General features: G+C 37.9%; 1 protein-coding gene across 1 annotated transcript; it reads right to left on the reverse strand.

Annotated features, from left to right (window-relative positions):
* Positions 1-5,741: 5,741 nt before the first annotated feature.
* On the reverse strand, positions 5,742-14,334 carry idh3g (isocitrate dehydrogenase (NAD(+)) 3 non-catalytic subunit gamma). Its single transcript, XM_058409766.1, has 14 exons — positions 14,214-14,334; positions 13,641-13,688; positions 13,397-13,408; positions 13,202-13,299; positions 12,673-12,788; positions 12,381-12,441; positions 12,136-12,268; positions 11,897-12,030; positions 9,429-9,531; positions 9,108-9,254; positions 8,837-8,931; positions 8,321-8,381; positions 6,756-6,891; positions 5,742-6,507 (listed from the first exon to the last, which is right to left on the reverse strand). Exons 1-13 carry the CDS (start codon positions 14,283-14,285, stop codon positions 6,790-6,792), a joined length of 1,182 nt encoding a protein of 393 aa, XP_058265749.1. The 5' UTR covers positions 14,286-14,334; the 3' UTR covers positions 5,742-6,507; positions 6,756-6,789.
* Between the last annotated feature and the right edge of the window lie 877 nt (positions 14,335-15,211).

Consider the following 15,211-nt stretch of genomic DNA (forward strand, 5'->3'; position numbering starts at 1 on the left):
AATTGAGCAACGTACGAAAACACATTAGAGGAAAATTTAATCTCGTCGGCCAAGAAACGGAATCTGGGGAGAACATGGTTTCAAGTCATCAACTCAAAATATACAGCCAAGAAGGCCTTGTATGGCCTCCTGACATGAATCCCATTGAAAATTTATGGAGGATTTTGAAATTGTGAGTCAATCAGAAGGGACCCTTGTAAACCTTGGGGAGTTGAGGATGATTTTCCAAGAGGAATGGGCCAAAATTGAACAGTGCTTTAAAAACCTGTTTATTATTATTCTTACCATAGACGCCTCAACGCTGTCAATAACAGCTTTGCAAACTACTAACTTTAATTCGTTAATTTGTGGTTTCCGAATACTTTTCTTCCAATCAATTTCATTTTTTAAGCATACCTTTTTAAAAGTAAAAGCATATCACACTCTCCAAAGGTGTAATGTGTTCATGTTTAATACTCTATTAAAGCTGCAGTTTATATAATCATTATGGAAAAGTCCTTAAGGTTTCGTGATTTTTATGATCGTCATGGTGCTACAAGACCTCCATAAAAAACATACGTTATTTACGATCACATGTAAACATGTCAAAATGTCACCCCTTGAAGGTTGCACTTGGAAGCGAAGGTTTTGATTTATTCTGAATGTGCAATAGAAGTAAGCCAAGGCAACTGGATTTGCAATATTATTTTCAAAACATTTCACCACTCACCCACGAGACTTCATCAGGTCTAATTAGTGGTGGAAAATTCTTTAGCATTTAAATCTCTCTCTCTCTCTCTCTCTCTCTCTCTCATACACACACACATTAGACACATACACACAGACACAAGACACAGACACATAAACGTTTAAAAGAACTAAAAGTAACACAAACCCCATCCAAACAGAACTGCGCAAATTACTCCATTGGAGGAAAAAAATAAATAAAACAAAAAGCTTTATTGACGAGAAACCCTTGGCTGTTTCTTCAGATCAGGGCACTATACATAAGGACAAGGGGCAGCGGTTTGAAACAGACAAAACACTTTATTTGAAAGTCTATGAAAGTCATTTGGGCTAATTTTACCAGTTCACCCTTTCCAAATGAACGAATAACTAATCTTACATAACACTATATGATACATGACACCATACATAATTGTGAAAAAAGGCTGAAAAGCTGCACTTTAATAACAAACATGTTTAACAAACACTGCTTTGCTTGTATTTCTCAAACATCTTGTACAAACGCTTTATTTTGTGATATTCTGTGATGCTAGAGGTAATACAGCACTAAGTGTTTAGGAATCCAAGTCTAAACAGGTATGTCATACTGATTCACTTAGCTAATGTCATTATTCTTTCTTTTATACCACAACAAGGTCTTCACTGTAATACACTCTAGACTAAGTAGTAATACTTTAGAATAACCTACATCTGCTCAAATCCATCCATCCATTGTCTATACCCGCTTTATTCCTAATTAGGGTCACGGCGATCTGCTGGAACCTATCCCAGCACACATTGGGCAAAAGGCAGGGGTACACCCTGGACAGGTCACCAGTCCACTACAGGGCCACACATATAAACAGACAACCACACACTCACACTCACTCCTATAGGCAATTTAGAATTACCAATCAACCTAATGTACATGTTTTTGGACAGTGGGAAGAAAACTGGAGTACACCCACGCATGCAGAGAACATGAAAACTCCACACAGAAAGGCCCTTGCCCTGTTTGAACCCAGGACCTTCTTGCTGTGCGGCAACAGTGCTAACCACTAAGCCACCATGCTCCCCTCTGCTCAAATCCTTCATATTAAAATCAACCTTTAACAGCTCCTTATTGACCTACTGAAACACAAATACTAGCTGGATACTTTAATATGAACACCCATATCCCTGTGTATTAGTGCACTTATCATCCAATCATGCAGCACCAATGCAATTCATAAAATCATGTAGATACAGGTCAAGAACTTAGGTTTATGTTCACATCGAACAGCAGATTGGGGACAAGATTGATCTCGGTGACTAACAGTGACATAGTTGCTGGTGACAGCTGGTTTGAGTATTTCAGAAACTGCTGATCTGGACTTGTCATATATGTACAGAATAGTGTGAAAATGAAAAAAACAACCAGTAAGCAATAGTTCAAGAGGAGAAAATGGTCAGAAGATAATGGCCACAAATAAGCACTCTTTACAACTGTGGTGAGCAGAAAAGCGTCCTGGAATTCACAACACAATGAACCTTGAGGTGGATGAGCACATCTGGTTCCAGTAGATCAGCCATGTACAGGAAGGAAAGAGGAAGGAAAGAGGCTTTATTGGTAACAGGCTCACTGAAACGGTACAGTTGCCCAAACTAGAATGCTTTAAGGACACAGAGAACCCCTTAAAGAACTATTAAAGAACCTTTTCAAGAGCAGTGTCAAGAGTAACCTGACTTTCCACAGATCTAATATATATATTTTTCAAAGGTATACTGTATGTAATGCCAGTAAACTCATTTTGTTGAACTGAATAAAATGAGTGACTCTGAGAAGGATCTGTAACCTTTACACAACGTTAAGGACAAATGTACCTTGCATCATCCATATACCTGGAGTCTATACCAGTGGACTCGAAGTACAAGTTGGAGCACAACCCATCGCAAGGCTTAGTCACACATACACTTACACAACCAATGTATTTGGATTGGGGGAGGAAATAATGCAACAATGAAGGTTGAAAATAATTTGTTAGCAAAGCTGATCTACCAGCTTGACCAGATCAGCCTGCGTTTTTGCAGCTGGTATGTAGTCAGATCAAGATGGAACCGTCAGCTCTACACAGTCCCGGGCATGGAGAGTCATACTCTCAGGCCCTTGTTAGGCAAATGGTAGTATCACCCCTCATGCTCTAGACAGCCCCCACTTCCAACAAAGTGTTATAATTGCCTTAATAACTAGTTCTGACTTTGCAGTTTTCTTTTTAACTCTAGGCTTTATTTTCAAGGCCCTGCTTTTATATCAAAAATGTCAGATGTTTATAAGGTATCAGATGCAGTACAACTACAGGACTCGTTTACATCATTGGATGTGCGCCATGCTTATTTCCCCCATCATCCAAAAAAAGTGATGCTTTTTTTTAAAAGTTAGTCTTCCAGTGATGGGTATTCCAATTACAATTCTCAGTGACCAGTGACCTCAAGGTACTTAGACAACTGCCCTCTAATGTGTCCCATCAGAGTAATTAGGCAACTGATTCATGTACAGACATCATTACACTACACTGGTCATGTTCTAAGGGTGACACTGGGGTGGTTACTGTCGGTCCTCGGTTTGGTTCATGTCTCTGCAGAATATCTACATATAGTATATCTAGTCAGTCTCTTGCAGCAAGCCTAGGCTTTGAATTAAAACTTTCCTCTAAATGGTATTTGGAAAAACTCAATATGAGTCATGCTTGTAGTTGAGTTCAGTGCCGAAACGGTCAGGCGAACCACTCATGAATCACTGTAACAGAAGTCACAGAGCAAGAGTTAGTGAGGATGTTGCCTTACAATAATGATGGCCAGTAGTCACTGGGGAAATGAATAACATTTCAGTTCATAAACACTGAGTCAAATGAACTAAAGGATCAAGTTATACTGCTCTAGTGATGTGTCATCGGCATTGCTTCCATGTCTTGCTGTTATATAGCCCTGAAGCAGCAGGGGGACCAGTCAGAGAACACTTGAGTGTAGGTATAAACCATATCCAGCTGTGCAAAAATGTGATGAAGTAAACCTCTGGGCATACTTACATAAGCTTTAAGACCCTTGATATATGATTTTTACTGTATAATTTTACAGACCTGTTACACACACATGCATTATTTATATAGATAACATGACTTTGGTAAAGTTCCAGAGTTCTTTCTGCTTCATAACTTTACTCCTGCTGTTGTATTATTATGGCAGCAATACCATGCCAATCTCTCTATTCTGGTGTTACGTGACTCATCAAAATGACCAGCCAATATTTTTGGACAATGTGGAGTTGATTGCAGGTATCGCATTAGTGAGCTCCAGCCATTTTCATTTTACCCTGTGTCAATATATTTCAATTATTTAAATATTTAATACCCCCCATTTTGTGCAAGCTGGAACTGAAATGGACTTAATTACATCCCCTTCCCAAACTCAATATTATAATTTAATCTTTCACTAAGGGGATTATCTACTTTAAATAAAAATACTGAATTGGGGAAATAGATGTATTCTTTGATACATTACAGTGCAGTGAAATGCTTTCTTCATTTGTCTCAGCTTTGGAAGTTGGAGACAGACCACAAGGTCAGCCACGATGCTGTGCCCCTGGAGCACAGAGGGGTTAAGGGCCTTGCTCAAGGGCCCAACGGTGACAGTGCTAGGGCTTGAACCCCAACCTTCTGACCAACACAACTTGAGCTACCATCACCCCGAACAAATTTATAAATTCGGTGTGATTGCATAAGTATTCAAGTATTTAGCTATGGAGTGCAAATTCTTACGCAAGCCTCTGTATCTCCCAGTGATCTCCTAAATCTCTAGTTGAAATGTAGTCACTAGACTGTGGGTAAATTTGGACACAAAAGGTGAAATGACTAAGCTTGGTGGCTTTTAGGGCTTGAAGTGTGATGTAACATGGAAAACAGATTATAAACAAGAGCGAATCAAACTTCAAAATGTGACCTAATCATAGAACAAAAGCTCTGTGTGTGGAAGCCAACAATTTGTCTCTCAGTGACACGAAAGTTCCAGGAAAGTAAAAAAAAAAAAAACCTGAAACCTGGAAACCTCCTTTACCAACCTGGCCTCTCCAGTACAGCTTTCTCCAGTCCCCAGTTTCCCACCTTGCAGTCCACCCGAGATATAAATCCAAACTGTTCCAAAATATTCACAATATAAATCCAGGAACGTCTGCAATACTAAGAACATTTTCATGTTTTCCTCATTAGTAGTGTTGCTGATCCTGCCTTTGCTAATGATTACTAACATCCTTCAAAATGTGTGAGAAAAACATTTTTTACTACCACAATAAATAGTCTAAAAATAAATACATAGAACATCCCCATAAAGAAAGCTCAGAAGTGCTAAATAGGTCTATAGTAACTTCCTTGTTTTCCTCCAAGAGGTTCACAACCATTTTGTTTCAGGGTTAGCCCATGCTAGCAGTTAATTGCAGTAATTACGCTGTGGAGTTTCACTTTGTTAAACTTGGCCAGCTCGTGTGGAATCGTGCCATCCATAACTCAGGAGAACAGAACTGCATTCATCAGACTCTCAATGGTCGCCCCCTGGTGAGACGTTCGGAAACAAACACTTCAGTCTTCACGTTACGGTTTGTCATAAGCTGAAAATTGCCAGTGATTTAGTTCCTCTTCTGCAGCACATCCTCAACCTTTTAGTGCTTGAACTTTGAGCAAAAACTGAATTTTAAATTCAATTGGCACCCTCGTTCCAATTAGATAACATGTGGTCATGGGGTACAAAACCACATGTTGCCTTCAAATAAGCACTGAATCGAAGGAAATTTGGCAGCGACACAAGTAAAATGTTGTAAATGGAAGTATGTTTGGCATTCCTCACAGAGAGGAATTTCTCAAGAGCAATCGAAGCAAGCACCGAAAACGTCTGCTAGAATCTGTCCTGTAATCAAACTATACCCCATGTGGTCTATCCATGTGTTAACAACTTGACAGCTAAATGTGATTTCCACAAGCTTATAAAGCACAGACATGATCAGGAAGAAGGACGTTTATAAACCACTTTATTGACAAGGAAATGTCAGGCATGATGCGTTAAACCATACAATGATTCCCCCCCCCCTCAAAATGTATCCATGTAACAGTGGAAGTGCTATAAGAATCAAACATACCAGTTTACAGAACCGTGTTAAAATATAAGAATACCATTCCATTAAATGAACACCATACTGTGTTGAGACAGAAAAAGGTCACCTTTTGAATACATCCATTCCATATTTACATCCTGGAAACTATATTAATATATATATATTAATATATATATATATATATATATATATATCTATATATATATATATATATATATATATATATATATATATATATATATATATATATATATATATATATATATATATATATAATATTTTACAGTTTCCTGGATGCTTAATAATTTTCCTGAATAATAAATAATTTGAGAAAATATTGAATATAAATTAATCATATTTTATCAAGTAACTTGGCCTAGTTTTGTTTAAGGGACAGAACAATGGATTTCATGAATGACTGAATAAAGCATGTCTGAATGAAACTCGATTGCATCTCAAAGTTGTTTAACATTGGAATGCTTTTATCATTATAAACCGTAACCTATACATAAATATCACATCAGCGCATAATAGTTATGTTGCATGACCCTTGATGGACACCAATCGGGACAGACCGAATGAACCCAAAAAAGAAAACCTTCAACCTGTAAAGAGACCATATCTTGATCCTCTGTCCATATTCTGGACTGCTGATGTTTGAGAATCTGTGGAGGACATGATTTATTACCAAAAATTGAAATGCAAACCAAGATAGAAAAAAAAAAAAGCAGGCATCATTTAAGCGAATTTAACTCAAGTATGCATGGAGTTACTTAGATCGATCACACACACACACGTTACTGATTCTTTAATCAATAATGTATAAGGGTTAATCACTAACAAATAAACTTCATGCCAGCTCTTCCCTTCATCATTTTAAACAGTGTCATCATTTTAAAGAGTGCTTCATTACCATATATGGCTGTTGTGGTGTTATTGTCATAGCATTAGAGCTCTGAAGTGAGCGGGCCGCTGCTCTTGATGTTTCTCATGATGGCCTGTACCACCTCCGAGGTAGTGCCCTGCCCCCCGATGTCTGGTGTATGCAACTACAGAACAACAGGCAACACAGGAAAAAAAAAAAAACCCAGAACATTAAGTGCCATCCCATTTCTAAAACACACACAACACAATATGTACACTTTCCAGCCACATTATTAGAAACGCCTGAATTGTTCCCAATTGCTCATTCATGCAATTAAACCCATCAGCAGTACATGAAATCATGCAAATACGAGCCAAGATCTTCAGTCAATGGTCACATCACACTGGACCAAAAGTGAACAGCAAGCTACAAGTTTAGAAAAATTTATCCAATCTTTAATTGGTCAGTTTCAATAACCCTGTGCCTGCTGTAAGACTCCTGTTCTCCTTCTACTGTTGTTGCTCATCCTCCTCATGGTTTGGGCATGTTCAGAGATGCACTTCTGCTCACCATAAACGTAAAGATTAGTTATTTGCAATCTTGACGTCTCAAACCAGTCTGGCCACACAGTTTCACCCACAGACTCACTTTTTTTGGCTGTTTTTCACAACATTCTGTATAAACTTTAGACAGTGTAAAAATCCCAGGAGATCAGTGGTTTCTGAAATACTCGAACCCATCTAAGCCACTCTCAAAATCAGAGACTCTAACCCTAACCTCGATCCTGATATTTGGTATAAACATTAACTAAAGCTCTTGACCTGCATGATTTTATGCACTGCACTGGGGACACATGCTTGGATAATTGTTTGAATGACCAGGGAGCAGGTGGCTGGGGAGTGTATTTAGATATACATACATTTGTATATTGTGGCCCTGGGCAAGGTTCTTATCCTCAACTGCTCAGCTTTGTGCTTGGGTTGCATTCTGCCTCATTTGTAAGTCACGTTGAACAGAAGTAAATGGATATACATGCAAAATCTGAGAGATTTAAATGGAACCAAAAAAGGGTAGCCAATCTCTAAACAAACAGGATCATGATCTTTTTAATATGAAACGAAACGATTCTCAGCATTCTCTTATAATGTTAAAACACAAGTATATAACATATAATAAAGCCCCTTATGCACTTAGGCTCTGTATATAAAATCCCCCAGTGTATCTATGCATATCAAGAGCGTGTGCCCTTTGCAACGGACACATGCATGCTTTTCACTCAAGATTTTTGTAAAATTAAACGTTTCGCTGGACTCGTCCACATCAAGTCATTAATGGTCACTTTTGCTCATGTAATTTGTTTTTTGTCTCTGTGAGCTTTGCTGGCATCACTAACTGTAAATGTGGACATGTCCGGTAATTTACAAGTGACTGGCATTAATCACAATATGCATGTGAGCACAAAATTGTACACACAATTTATTTTAAAGGAGAACATCCTTATCTCAATCTTAATCTCTGGCTAATGACATAATGAGCGAGTCGAGCTACTGCACAATAATAATGTGCACATGCTTCATAAGTATACAAACTCCTGAGATAACTGTGGACCTTACCTGAGTCTCGTTCATAGTAGTGAAAATAGCGTTACGGATCATGCTGGCGTACTCGTGAAGTCTAAAGAGAAAAGTGAAGGACAGATTACACAGATTAACATCATTTATATTTTCGGTAAGTGCCTGCATGCAAAATTACACATTAACTGGATTACATTTTAAGTCGAACAGCTGAGTGTCCAAAAATGATTTTATTGCTAGTTCAAGGGACTGAAGCTGTCAGTCAATGTCCAAGTGCCACAGACCGGTTATATTTAAAATTAGTCTTAATGAGAAGTCATGTCTGTGAAACAGCCACTTAATGTTCTAAAATGATTTAATCATTCAAAAAAATAAATAAAAGTAAATAAACAAAGAAAGCCACAAATTCAGGCCCCAAAATGTCTGCACCCAGCTTGGCTCCAGATTCCAGCTGCTGAGAGAAATGACTAATGTCTCAGACTGAACATTATGTCAAACCGCTGTGTGTGTGGTGACGAATGAATACAACAGACAGGGTCAGTGTGCTGAACTTACTTGAGGTGATCCAGCATGAGACAGCTGGCCAGTAGCATTGCAGTGGGATTGGCAATGTTCCGGCCGGCGATGCTCTTCCCAGTGTTCCGAGTGGCCTGACAGAACAATAAGGGCGCAAATCAATCCAATGTATCCACATAAAACGAATTGCCAACAAAATCAAACAAACATATGTATAGGGTCAATTTATTTTGCACATTAAAAAATCTCTGATTCAGGCTTTTCATCAGTCTGGTCAAGTACACCGTCTTCTCGGCTAAAACATGCTCACAGTTTCAAAAACAGCATAATCTTTCCCGTAGTTGGCTCCAGGCACCAGTCCAGGTCCACCCACTAGTCCGGCACACACGTTGCTGACCACGTTACCATACAGATTAGGCATCACCATGACATCAAACTGGTGGGGCTTGGAAACGAGCTGAGAAAATACAATGCAACAAACAAGCAAAAAAATAAGAAGCAAGAAATGAGAAGGCTTGTTTTTTTTTGGCCCTAGTATTACAATTAATACATATTAATTATCTACACTTGAAAACTTGGGCATTTAGAATTATGAATTTTTAGAATTATAACCTATTAGAATTCCTCTGACCTGCATAGTGGTGTTGTCTACAATCATGCTGTCGAAGGCAATGTCAGGATATCCAGAGGCAACCTCTTTACAGCACTGGAGAAAGAGGCCATCTCCCAGTTTCCTGGTGAGAGAAAGAAAAAGAGAGGGGAAAGACAGACAGACAGACAGACAGACAGACAGCGAGGGAGAAAGAGAAAATGATACAAACAAACACTGATTCAGAAATCTGATTATGGCACTCTTATTTTGTTTTCTGGGAAACGTAAATATCCTATGTAGCTTTTGAAAGGCAGTATTAAATAAAAAAAATACAAAATCTTTATAGATTAAGGTAATCCTATTTAAAAGTTTACATCCCCTGGTTCTAAATGCCTTGTTGAGCACCAGGGAATGTTTACTTTTGACTTTTAGTCAAATAGGTATGTACGAGTCCCTAATAAAAAAATTGGATTTCAAAATCATATAACCATCGTTGAAAATAGGTAAAATATACAACAGATGCTGGAAACGCAAAAAAATTGCAGGTCCTGCATGATTTTTCTGAAGACCAGCGGGCTGTTTAGCTGATCAGGACAAACAAGGGACTCATTAACGACTATCACGAAACATAAAAACAGTTGCAGATCATCACTGAGTATTAAAAATCAAGCGTCTAAAACTGATTTATTTGAGCAAATTCAGGTATAACCGTGTCTAGTGGACTATGTGTAAACATCTGTTATTTGAAATAGCTTACACAGGGCAGAACTAAATAACACACAACATGCAATTTTTTTTAATCAATCTTTTTTCTTTTAATTGTTACCATTTTGCAGATGTATGTAAATTTCTGAAGCAAACTGTACATCAATTTACAAGCCTAATGAAATAACGACTGACCTTCAGAACAACAAGAAGTTTTATGCAGTTACAACTTCTATTTAAAAAAAAAAAAAAAGAAAAGAAAAAGAAAAAGAGAAACTATGTTGAATAGTAAGAATTGCTTTTGTTTTAAGTTTGCTTGCGTTACTCACTCTCCTCCAGTATCACTAACATATGAAACAGAAACCATGCTCCAAGCCCTGGCCAGCACCTCCCTGATTTGTGCCATTATAATGAATTGTGCTGGTTGATGAAATTTAAGTGAGGTAAACTTAGAATAGACTACTTTCCTTTTTTTTATGAGCTCATCAATTCAAATCTTCCCAAATGCCAGGAAAGCACTTACAATTACATGTGTTGTTCACGACTGACTGCAGTTTGTTTATAGAAAACAGAAATTTTCTGATATTGTAAGTGACAGAAGCTAAATTGTAATTCACTGAGGAAGCCAGAGGTGATGCTTGCCAAGAAAAAAAATGCTCTCTGAGCCAACATGAGGAGAAAACCTTGAGGATTCGGGGAGTGAGGTAATCCTTACTCAAATATTAAACGCTCTACACTTCACAGTGTTCCTAATGATTTAGATAAGTGACAATGGGCCTCAATTATCGAGATATGAGCATATACCTCACACAATTTACATCCAAGTGAATATTCTACTCCAGCTAGAGTAGGAATTCTACCCAATTCACCTATAAACCTTGACTGATCTAGTTCGAATCTTATAATGCACAACGACTTACTGTATTTTTATAAATGGATTACACTGCCGCTTATTTCTTCCAAAACAGACGCAAAGGAAATATTTTAGGTCCATACAACCTAAATGGCATTTAAGGAAATTACATACTTCCTCAGATTTTAAAAAGGCTGGTAAGATTTTCCTTCGTCATGGTTTGGCCTTCCTGGAGTCTCCTGTTCCTGTTCATTAGCAGTAATTCTCTGTCTTGACACAGCTTTTCTATTAATTTCGACCTCACGCATTCTGTCTGACTGACAACTGGATAGAATTCGTGTCCGTGATTTCTCTTCATATCTGAACTAGCCTGTTCAGGTGCTGTGACTTTTCTGGATATGTTGCTAAATACTATTACAGTACTTCAGCGAAATTGTTTTTGGACCAGTTTGCACTTTCCACTATGTGAACTTTTTTTTTTTTTTTTTTAACTGAATTTGTCTGGGATATCAGCTGGTGTGTGTATACAGTGGTAATTTACAGCTGAATGCCATTTTATCATACACACAACAATACAAAAGCATAAAACTGGCATACATTTTTGTTCAGTTTGGCTTCTGCAAACATTTGTACACAGCTTTAAACCAAAATTAATGAATGAGACCCAGTGGGAGTAAATGTCAACCTGCTGTCCACGAACTGGGTCCCACTCACCTGTACTGGTTATGACTAGACATTCTGTTCAAATACGAACAGCATTTATTCTTAATGCCCTTTAACTAATGCATTCAAGAATATGTTAACCCCTACTTTTGGAAGGAGCTTTAAGACTTTTTGTGATAAGAAACCACTTGATAAGCATAATTCGAAGGTTAAATACCAAGATATGACGAATGGTTAAACAGGCATATTAATCTGTTGTAGCACATGCACGTGCTTAACGACTCACATGATGTTGGCCTTGTGCACAGCCGTGATCCGGCTTCGTCCTTTCTCTCTGGCCAACTTGAAGGCGTACTCTGCAATACGCAGGGAGTTATTCCGTGTGATGATCTTCAGGGATTCCACCACACCGGGTACGCTCTATCACATAAACACAGAGATTTAATCACCTTTACAGTATGGACTAACTGTGGTCTGGTTTGTGTGGAAGAAACAGGAATGAAAGGAGGGATATCTGGTGTTTACCTCATGCTCCAGGCTGCTGTACTCCCCCTCCGTGTTCTCTCGAATGATGATAATATCAATGTTCTTGTGGCGGGTCTGAACACCAGGCAAGGACTGGCAGTGCATCAAGTTTGCATATAGGTCCAGACTAGTGCTGAGAGATGTAGGGAAGAATGGATAGAAAAAACACCAAGCATGCCAGAGTTTAAAACAGCAGTCTCATGTCTTTTTGGAAATTATATCAAATACTTCTGTGTTCTCCTTACCGGAGAAGATTGTTCCTTGATTTGTGTGAAGGTGGCAGTGTGTGGTTTGTCTCAATGTTACCTACAAAAAAAATAAACCAATAAAACACACACACAAAAAAAAACTAAATCCACAGCATGATTAAAGCTTTATACTAAATATGAAAAGATACAGAAAATATTAAGAATAAAAAAAGCCAATCAATTTTTGGACAACTAATTCCAAGTTTAGAAGACTTGAAATGATATAAAATATTATTTTTAGCATAATTCTCACAAGGATGTCTATTATAAACAACAGCAGATCACTAACCCTTAAGAGCAACTCCATTCCGGCGTATAGCAGTGATGGCATTGTTGATGTCGTCCTCATTAGTTAGGGAGGAGTTGACATTCACCACCTCAAAGTCCACAGGAACGCAGCTGAACCTGCAACGCAATACAACATGTTCATGCTTGTATGTAAGGTCAGTCTTTGGGATTGAACACTGAAAATATATGCAAGAGCCTTTATATGAATACAATTTATTCAAAAATTTGTTTATTCTGTAAAAATACCTGTAAATGCATGGCTTCATGAATTGTGCTGTTGCCATATAACTGACTTATCAGATATCTACTTAAATGAGTTCCTGTTAAAGTGGACAGGGAGTGTCCAAACCAAACTATGGAAACTAGTTCCCTGAGCTAGATTAGAAACTGTATGGTTAATACAACAAAAGGAATGTTCATTTTAGTGATTATGGGGATAAATAAGGACATTAAACTCCTTGAGGCCATTAACAGTCACACAAGTTCAGCATAGATGCCAACTTTTTACAGAGTAAACACTCAAGGCTGACCTGAACAGTTCTCGCACATGGTTAAGCAGATCCGGGCCGATCCCGTCTCCTGGGATCAGTGTGACAGTGTGTCTGCCACCATACCTGGCAGGGGGAGGCTTGAGAACATCAATACATTAGATCAGAATTATGCATGTGTCATGATGGGGTACTTACAAGTTATAATATGCTTGAAATTAAGTGTATGCTACTTACTATGCTTTTTCCCTTTGGGGTGAGAGGAGGAAAAGAGGAGGTTAGAAAGACCAAAAGAGCATTACAAAAGTCAAACAGACTGTAACTTTAGGTTTAGTTGATTTTTATTTCAGAATTCCTCATAGGAATAACAAAAAATGCAACATCACTAACAAACACAAAAATATCTAATGTGGTTGAGGATGATGTCACCCTTTCAGAGACATCCTGTAATCTACATCAGCCTAAAGAAATCAATACTCACTGCATAGGTAGTTTTCTCCCTTTGGCTGGAGAGAGTTGGTCCAAATACCTAAAGAGAAAATGATTTGGTAAACAGTTAATCACAGCCAGCACGATTCAGGTCAGGTCAGTAAATTTGGTACATTTCAAAGAGGATATGTGGGATATCATCAAGATGCCTATTTAAACTTGATTCTTTTCTTTTCTTCTGCTGTTCTCTGATTGGTCAGTTACTTATTACAGACAAGTGCCTCAGCCAATCCAAACAAAAAAGGCGGGATTTCTCTGCAGGGAATGCAGGTACACGCTATTTTGCCTAGCTAATGCTATAACCCACGTTAGCACATGTGTAGTCTCTTATCTACACACCAATATCTGAACTTATTCTCCGTTTTTTACTGGGCTTGTAGGTTTCATTTCATTATTTCTATGCCAAACCTGCTATCCTTCTTAAACATGTAGTTCCTGTACAAGCTAGCCGCACCTTTTGGCAAACTGCCATGGGGTACAAAATAGTTTTAATACAGTGATATGTAAATCATAACACTACTTTTTCCATATAGTGAATAAATAGAAATTATAACTAATAGCTTACCTTGATCGTATTTCCTCGCCGTATTGGGTTTAAGGCTTTGGACAGAGACAGCACAACTCTGGAGGCCGCCATCTTAGATTTCGGGTTACAAAATCCGGGTTGAATACCAAATCTGTCTATGCTCCCTATATAGGTGCACTACACAGGGCACTACATAAGCCTTACTATCCTTTTTGTGTTGTGCGCTATATTTTAATAAGAAGCCGTTTGGGATGGAGCCAACTTTGTGTCGTATTTCTGCATATACCGGGACACTGTGATTTGTAACATTAGACAAAGTATTTTTCAAATAATGTAATAATTTTTAATGCCACATTAACTAAAATGTACATAAAATAAATAAATATGGCTACATATATAGTAAAAAAAATATTATTCATATTTATGAATTCATAATAAAGCCCATTTATACCAACTAGCCCTGTACATTTCTATCCAGCAGTGACCAGCGTTAAGAAAGTGGCCATTGATAACGGTCTAGAACATACTGCTGATGGAAAAGTATGATAGAGTTGCAAAAGATCGGGGCACACCCTAACACAGGGCACCTTGTAACAGACATCAGATAGTAGTTTCCACATACACTGGCATGATGAAACTTCTTGTATTTACTGATTGCCAAAATAACACTGTGTGTTTTTGAGAAAAAATAAATAAATTCAAATATCTGTGGAATATAGTAAAGAAAACTAATTTTACCATGGCATAAGTAAAGTATCACACAGACATTCATTTAAAGCAAGGCAAAGTGAGTATCATTTTAATTTATTATCTCATTTATAACCCTACACAGTCTATAAATGCTTATCAAGCCTGCAGAATTGAGTAGTCAGGTCCAAATCTCAGTGTGCACAGCGGGGCATGTTGTAACTGTGTTAGAACTTAAGCCTACTAAAAACTTTGCCTTTCCATGCAGTTAGACATGTAAATTCGTACAATTAGCATAGCTGTTATGTCATGGCCCATTGATTTATCACACCGAAGACATGACTCATGTC

This window comes from Hemibagrus wyckioides, linkage group LG15, assembly GCF_019097595.1.
Source record: "Hemibagrus wyckioides isolate EC202008001 linkage group LG15, SWU_Hwy_1.0, whole genome shotgun sequence".
NCBI classification, from domain to species: Eukaryota; Metazoa; Chordata; class Actinopteri; order Siluriformes; family Bagridae; genus Hemibagrus; species Hemibagrus wyckioides.